The sequence below is a fragment of the Apium graveolens genome, chromosome 5 (genome assembly GCF_009905375.1).
Source record: "Apium graveolens cultivar Ventura chromosome 5, ASM990537v1, whole genome shotgun sequence".
NCBI classification, from domain to species: domain Eukaryota; kingdom Viridiplantae; phylum Streptophyta; class Magnoliopsida; order Apiales; family Apiaceae; genus Apium; species Apium graveolens.
In genome coordinates this window covers 252039072-252046666 of record NC_133651.1, presented here as the reverse complement: position 1 = coordinate 252046666, position 7595 = coordinate 252039072, and the positions used below count along the sequence as shown (strand labels likewise).

The following is a 7595-nucleotide window of genomic DNA, read 5'->3' as shown; positions in this document are numbered from 1 at the left end:
ACTGCTGATTCATCGAGGGTACTGTGCAAGGCCTCAGTTAACTGACAGAGCCGTGGAAGAGGAGTAACTAGGCTGTTGGGGAAGCCGATTCTGAAGGAGAGGGGGTTTTTACCATCGGGGAGGGATGGTGAGTTATTGCCCATGATTGCAGAGAAGGGGTGGATAGCTTTTTGTGAGTCACCCGAAGCGGTACCGATGAGCGTTGTTCGCGAGTTCTACGCGAACGTGAAGGCCGAAAAGAATGGGTTTTCTGTGGTCCGTGGGCTGACGGTTGATTATCATCCTGCGGCGATTCGCCGTGTGATTGGACAGCGAGAGAGGAAGCCCGAGGAGGAAAACTGGAATGAAAAGACTGCTGAGGATTTTGACTTGGATTTGATTTGTGCGACTCTCTATCGACCGGGCACAGTTTGGACCTGCAGGACCGGCACTAATGAGTATCGTCACTTTTCGACGATCGCCATGAACAGGTATGCCCGTGCATGGAATGCATTTATTTGTGTTAATATTTTTCCTTTTCGCATGCACACGAGGTCACAGTTGAGAGAGCACAGTTGTTGTGGGGAATTCTGAATGAGGAATACTATGTGGACCTTGGTGAGTTTATCTACCAAGGAATTCTGAAGTTTTTGAGGGGAGCGAAGCATATGAACATCCCTTATGCATCTACGGTTACGAAGCTATGCCGAGCAGTGGGAGTGAACTGGCCGGCTCATGAGCAGTTGCAGTTACCAGCAGCTCTGATTGATTCTGGCACTCTGAATGGGATGCAGGAGTGGACCGGTGGTGAGCCTGAGGAGCATGGGCTGGGTTATCGTCTTCCAGGAGGGCGTCCAGCACGAGGTGCTACTATGGCTAGGCCAGGGCGTGATGAGGCTGGTTCTTCGAGAGCTCAGGAGGGTGCTGGGATGGTTGATGCCCAGTATAGGAGGCTTTCACGGCGGATGGATGCCATGTATGAGACGCAGAGCAGGTTTGCTCAGGAGCTCACCCTTGCGTTAGGGACTGCTTTTCGAGGCCTTGGAGCTGATATCCAGTGGCCAGTTTTTGGTGAGGACTCTGCATACCCGCCGCCTGATACTCCACCCATTGAGGGTGATGATGATGATGACTCCGAGTAGGTATACCCTGTGTTCCTTTCTACTACTTTTTACTGAGGACAATGAGATTTTTAGTTTGGGGGTTGGTAGTTAAGGAATATTGTGTATGTGTTCATATAGTTGCATATTCATGATAGTTTAGTTCATATAGTTGCATAATTTATGACATATAGTTTTTTTTTGTTATGAATGTCATGTAGCTCATGCATTTACCATGATCCCTTTGTGTAATGATTTATCGACTGAATTGTGATATTGATGCGAGTGTAGTGATAGCATTAAAGTGATATTAAGTCGTGTAGGTTGATATGCATGCTAGAAACATTTGTAAGTCCACTAAGTCTTAGAGAATGCGGTAAGGGCTAGATTGTTGTTATGATTTGGTTGTTTCAAGGTCAATCTACTTATTATGCTTAGAATTCAATTATAGGTTCTTAGTGAACAAAGGCAGTGAAAATAGAAAAAAAAAATTGGAGAAAAAAAATATGGAAGTTGTTGCTAGTTTGGCTAGGCGTCAAATGGCTAGTAGCCGGCTCGCATATGGTGCGAGTAAGTCTAGGGTTGAGCAAGATGGAGCGAAACGCACTTGCTCAGAAGTAAAAAAAAAAAATTAGTTTATGCATAATTGATCAAGAGTGTGCTCTTTGGTATTCGAGGTATTAAGTTCTTAGGGGACTTTGTGCCTAGTGACCTAAGGCTTTTAGAGTCTGGGATTCCGCTAACCTAACGCTCGTTACATGGATACATTGTATAAGTCTTTTGTGGACCTCACTCATTGCACGGTCAAATAAGCCTTTGAGTTGTAAATAAAAAGCACGATTCCATAATAAGCTCCAGAGTCTTGTAGTGTTGTATATACTTTGTGCCTAGAATTTTTTATTCTTTGTATAATCGTAGGATTGCCTTGAGGATAGTCTAGTCATAGTAATTGGTCTAGTTCCGAAACATATCTGTTAAGCATTTGCACACACCACGTTTCTGGTTGTATGTCCGTCTGCATGAGTTTATTGATCTTTAGTTGTCTAACTGCATTCGTTGAGATGTGGCAATTTGGTTGGTTAATTGTAGTAAGGGGGATCGCTGCATTTTCATATAGATTGCATTCATGCATATTTTTATTTGTTTTTGAGTCTGTGACGCTTGAGGGCAAGCATCGATTTAAGTTGGGGGTTGTGATAAGTGGCATTTTATACCACTTAGAACGTCTTAAAATGGCTTAAATTGGTGTCTTGAAATCAAGTATTTTGTGTATTTGATGCATTTTTTCTAGTGTTTATGCATTTCAGGGATTTAGTTGCATTTGTTGAGCGGTCGCGCAGCAAGCTGAGCGCCCGCTCAGCTAGCTGAGCGGCCGCGCTGGGTCGGGAAAAAAGACAAATTATTTTAGGACTTCTACTTCTGTTGGTTTCCACTTCTATGTAATCTGAGTTTTATGGGACTATTATATAAGTAGATTTGAGACGTTTTCACAAGTGTGGATTAAAGAAGTTTGTGTTTTTACGCAAGAAGCGAAGGAGATAAGGAAGAAGACCGATTTAGCACACCGCAACGAAGAGGAAGCATATCTTCTTGTGATTCTTGTTTCGTTGTAACGTTGGATGCTAGTTTTCTTGCTTTGAACTTATTTACTCTTGTGACGTACTCTATTTTAATATAATTAGTTAATTATTATTTTCTTGTGTTTGTTTATCATGATTTCGTATGAACCCATGATGACGATAAGTTTTATTATGGGTTAATCATGATCATAGGGTTGCAACAGATTTATTATGGAATTCTTTAGTTAATTGTTTAATACTTTAGTGTGTGATGATTGCATGATATCTAGTATTGGTTGTGCGTATTCGTCTTATGTGCGTCGCGAACATATAAGATAGGGTGTTAATCTCTTGTGAAGCGACGGTGGATCTTGAGATTTAGAACTTGCCATGCTAGCATAGGTTCATGTATGTTGTGCATGATTAGTGGGTAACTCTAAAAGTTTTATTTGCCCTATGTAATCAAAAGGAATAACTTGTGCTTAAATCGTTGTGTTGTCAATTTTTGTAGACATATAGGAACTCAACATAATTGATGACTATTCAACTTCTATCTTAATTGTGGATGCTTGGTAGAATGGTATTAGTACAATGAAAGTTGGCTTTTATCAGTTTCTTGTTATTCGATTAATATCATCAATATCACACGCTAAAGGTAATAACAATGGCTATAGAAGGAAGTAATAATAAAGTTGTGATCTCATGAGTGTTTTATTATTGATAAATTGAAGTGTTAGTTAAGTGATTAATTAAGTAGTTAATTATAGTTAATATTTAATCAACAATTTTAAGTGTTAGTATCTTAACATTGAGAAGTAATCATACATTGGTGAGTGAGTTTAATTAGACAATAATTAGTCTGAGTCTCTGAGGGAACGAACTAGAAAATATTCTATATTACTTGCGAACGCGTATACTTGCATGAATATTAGCGCGTGTTTTCGCCCTAACAGTACATACTATGTTTGCTCCCTTCAGGAGGATGTCTGTTCTCATAGGCATTTGTGTGGTGACACTATAGCTAGTATGTAGGTGCTTATTAGGGAATAAGTTCACTGAACATGACTCGATAAGTTGAACAACTAATGAAGATTACTCACGTGTCAATAGTTATTCACTGAGTGATAGTTGTACAAGTGTCCTTAGACTTGAGATCGTTAAAGTTATCTTGTATATAATGAATTGTGCTTTGGTGTAGTCCTTAGTATCAAGGACATCCATTAGGTCTATTCTGGGCATAGGGATTTGTGTATAGAGATAGTTAATGTCAATAGAGAATCTACCTCTTCCAGTATAGGAAGAGAATATCCTATGTTATTCTTAGTATGCGAGTTCTGGAATCTCTGGGCAGAGTGTATGAAATTAGAAAGGAGTTTCTAATATGCATTAATATGAACTTTGCATTATGAATAAGAAATCATATGATTAAATTTGATAGGCCTGACACGAGATCCATGCCTTGTATTTAATCGGGATATTATAAGGGTAGAAGGAATTCATTGTACGGTAACTAGTCACTGACAGGTTCTTGGTATTCTAAGCAGTGAATTCATATTATCCGGATAGTCGCGATATGTTGAGAAGCATCACTCACGATGTAGAATAAATATAATTAATCAGTTAATTATTTTTAGTGAATTTTAGTATTCATGTAAATAATTAATACAAGTTTATTATTATTTATTTCTACTACCGGCATAATATTGAACCTACAGGGTCACACCATAAAAGAATATTTTCTTTGATGAAATAATGAGAGAGAGAATTATTTTCTAAATAGTTTAGAAAAAGAAATAATGATTAAAATAGTTTTAATTATTATTAAAGCATTTTATAAAGATAAAATGTGGGGCTAATATATATATAGATATATTATAAAAACCCTAGGAGAGCCTTATAAATAGAATGAGATGGTTCATTCTAAAGGTACACTTGTTTTTGTGAAAAACCTAAGAAGAAGCTAGCCTCCATCTTCTTCCTCTCTCTCTCTCTCTCTCTCCAAAAACTCCATTTTTATAACAGCTTGGTTTTATAAAAGTTTCAACGAAGAGGATTATTCTTGGTGGATACCGGTAGAGTGCTTCACACACTGAGAAGCAACTGCTAGCAACCATTTTATAAAGCTTCGATTTTTAAGGTATGTTTACGATTCCTCCGCTCTTTTTGATTTATACATTTTTCTATATGTGCGATACATGGTTTTTACGGAATAATTGTTATATCACGCTTCCGCTCATCCATAAATTCCTTCAGTGTTGTACCGGATTACCTATCATTTCTATGGAACTTTGATCATCACAAAAGATAGGAATCTTTGAGTAAGATAATCCATAATTCATTAGCTGATTTTTCATCCAAAGAATCTGAGCACAGCAACTGCCAGCTGCAACGTATTTAGCTTCAGTTGTGGATGTAGATATTGATTTCTGTTTCTTGCTTTGACAAGTAACCAATCTATCACCCAGATACTGACAGCCACCTGAGGTACTCTTCCTGTCAATTTTGCATCCAGCAAAATCTGCATCAGAATAGCCGACTAGACTAAAATTTGATTCTCTTGTATACCATAAGCCAAGAGATTGAGTCCCCTTTAAGTATCTCATAATTCTCTTCACAACAATCAAATGAGGTTCCCTTGGTTTAGCCTGAAATCTCGCACACAAGCAGGCTGCATACATAATATCTGGTCTACACAGTCAGATAAAGCAATGAACCAATCATACCTTGATAGACAGTAACATCAATTTATTTACTTTGTTCCGGATCCAACTTTGTAGCAGTGGTCATTGGAGTTACTGTAGTTGTACTTTCATGCATATTGAACCTAGTCAACAGATTATTTGTATACTTAGACTGATTAATGAAAATTCCTTCATCAGTTTGTGTAACTTGTAGTCCAAGAAAGTAACTCAACTCTCCCATCATACTCATTTGATACCTTGACTCTTTTGAAACCACTTTCAATCAAAAATTTAGCAAGTGTTTCATACTAGGCCTTTGGTGCTTGTTTGAGTCCATATAAAGCTTTGTCAATTCTGTACACATTATCAGGAAATTTTGGATCAATGAAGCCAGGTGGTTTCTCAACATATACTTCTTCTTCTAACTCTCCATTCAGAAAAGCACTCTTGACATCCATCTGAAAGACTTTGAATTTCTTGTGTGCAGCATATGCTAAGAAAATCCTAATAGCTTCCAGTCTTGCCACAAGAGCAAACATGTCATCCTAATCAATGCCTTCTTGTTGCGATTATCCCTTTGCAACAAGTATAGCTTTGTATCTGATTATTGTGCCATCTGAATCTGTCTTGTTCCTAAAAACCCATTTTGTGCCAACAACTTATTTGTTCTTTGGCCTTGGAACCAGTTTCCAAACTTCATTCCTTTCAAACTCATTCAACTCTTCCTGCATTGCTTGAATCCAGTCAGCATCCTTGAGTGTATCTTCTACTTTCTTTGGTTTATCATTAGAAAGAAAGTTGTGATATTGACATTCATGTTCAGTTACACTTGTAGTTTGGACTCCAGCCTCAGGAGCTCCAATGATAAGATCAGGTGTGTGATCTTTTTTCCATTTTACAGGATTTGGCAGTTCAGTCTCATTTCTTGATGCTCCCCCATACCGGTGCTATCATTTCCATTTGAAGCTCCCCATGTATCAGTGTTGTCTATTCCTGATTGAGAGGAGCTTCTTTTTGTAGACTGCTCACCAAACTGATCTTGATTTTCAGTTTAATGATTACCTCCTGATAAGCTACCATTTGTCGTATTCGAAGAATTTCCATTTGATCCTGTATTTTCTGATTCATCGACTTCATCAGGATTTGAATCACTAGAGTTATCACTTGCCATTTTGTGGATGTTGTTCCCCGTCAACATGTGGATATTCATGAATTAACTCTAGGTTAGGATCAGAATCGTCATCAGGATCTGACTCAGTGTCAGGATTTAACATGTCATCAGGATTGGACGAATCATTAGAAATTGAATCATTTCCTGACTTAGGTCTCTTATTTTCAAATCAAAGTTCTTCATGTGTATCTTCTTCAATTCCAGCGATCTTCTTGTCATCAAAATAAACATGAATAAATTCAATAATTGTTCTTGTTCTCATATTGAAAAATTTATAGGCTTTTGACGAAGGATATCCAACAAGAATTCCTTCATCAGCTTTTCTGTCAAATTTTCCAAGCATTTCAGGAGGTGTTCTTAGAACAAAACACTTGCATCCAAAGATATGTAGATGCTTTAAGCTTCACTTCTTCTCCTTGATTATTTAATAAGGAGTTAATCCATGTCTGTTGATTAGAGTCAGATTCTGAGTATAATAGGCAGTGTTGAAAGCTTCAGCCCAAAAGTATGTTGGTAGATTAGCTTCCATTAGCATAGTCCTACCAGCTTCAATATGTGTCTTATTTTTCCTTTCCACAACTCCATTTTGTTGAGGTGTTCCAGGTGCTGAGGATTGTTGAGAGATTCCCTTGTATCTGTATATCTCATCTATCCTGGTGTTTTTGAACTCGGTCCCATTTTCACTCCTCAGAATTTGCACTTTGTACTATTTTCAATCAGTCTCAGATGATCCAAAAGAATTTCTGTCGTTTCATCCTTACAGTGCAAGAAAAACACCCAAGTAAATCTAGTATATTCATCAACAACAACTAGAGTATACATTTTCTTTTTAATTGACATGACATTCACAGGGCCAAAGAGATCCAAATGCAACATTTAATATGGCTTCTTGATGGATGATTCTGACTTGCTTTTGAAAGAGGTTCTTCTTTGCTTGGCTTGTTGACATGCATCACACAAACCATCAGGGGAGTAGTACATGTTAGGTAGACCTCTCACCAAATCTTTCTTCACTGGTTCATTGAGATTATTAAAGTTCAGGTGAGAAAGCTTCTTGTACCAATTCCAACTTTCATCTACTGATGTTTTGGTTACCAAAAAAGTT

The 7595-nt window shown here is 37.8% G+C and overlaps 1 protein-coding gene across 1 annotated transcript; it reads right to left on the bottom strand.

Moving 5' to 3' along the window:
* Positions 1 to 4887: 4887 nt before the first annotated feature.
* On the bottom strand, positions 4888 to 6490 carry LOC141660873 (secreted RxLR effector protein 161-like). Its single transcript, XM_074467855.1, has 2 exons — positions 6382 to 6490; positions 4888 to 5306 (listed from the first exon to the last, which is right to left on the bottom strand). The coding sequence occupies exons 1-2, from the start codon at positions 6488 to 6490 to the stop codon at positions 4888 to 4890; spliced, it is 528 nt and encodes a 175-aa protein (XP_074323956.1).
* Between the last annotated feature and the right edge of the window lie 1105 nt (positions 6491 to 7595).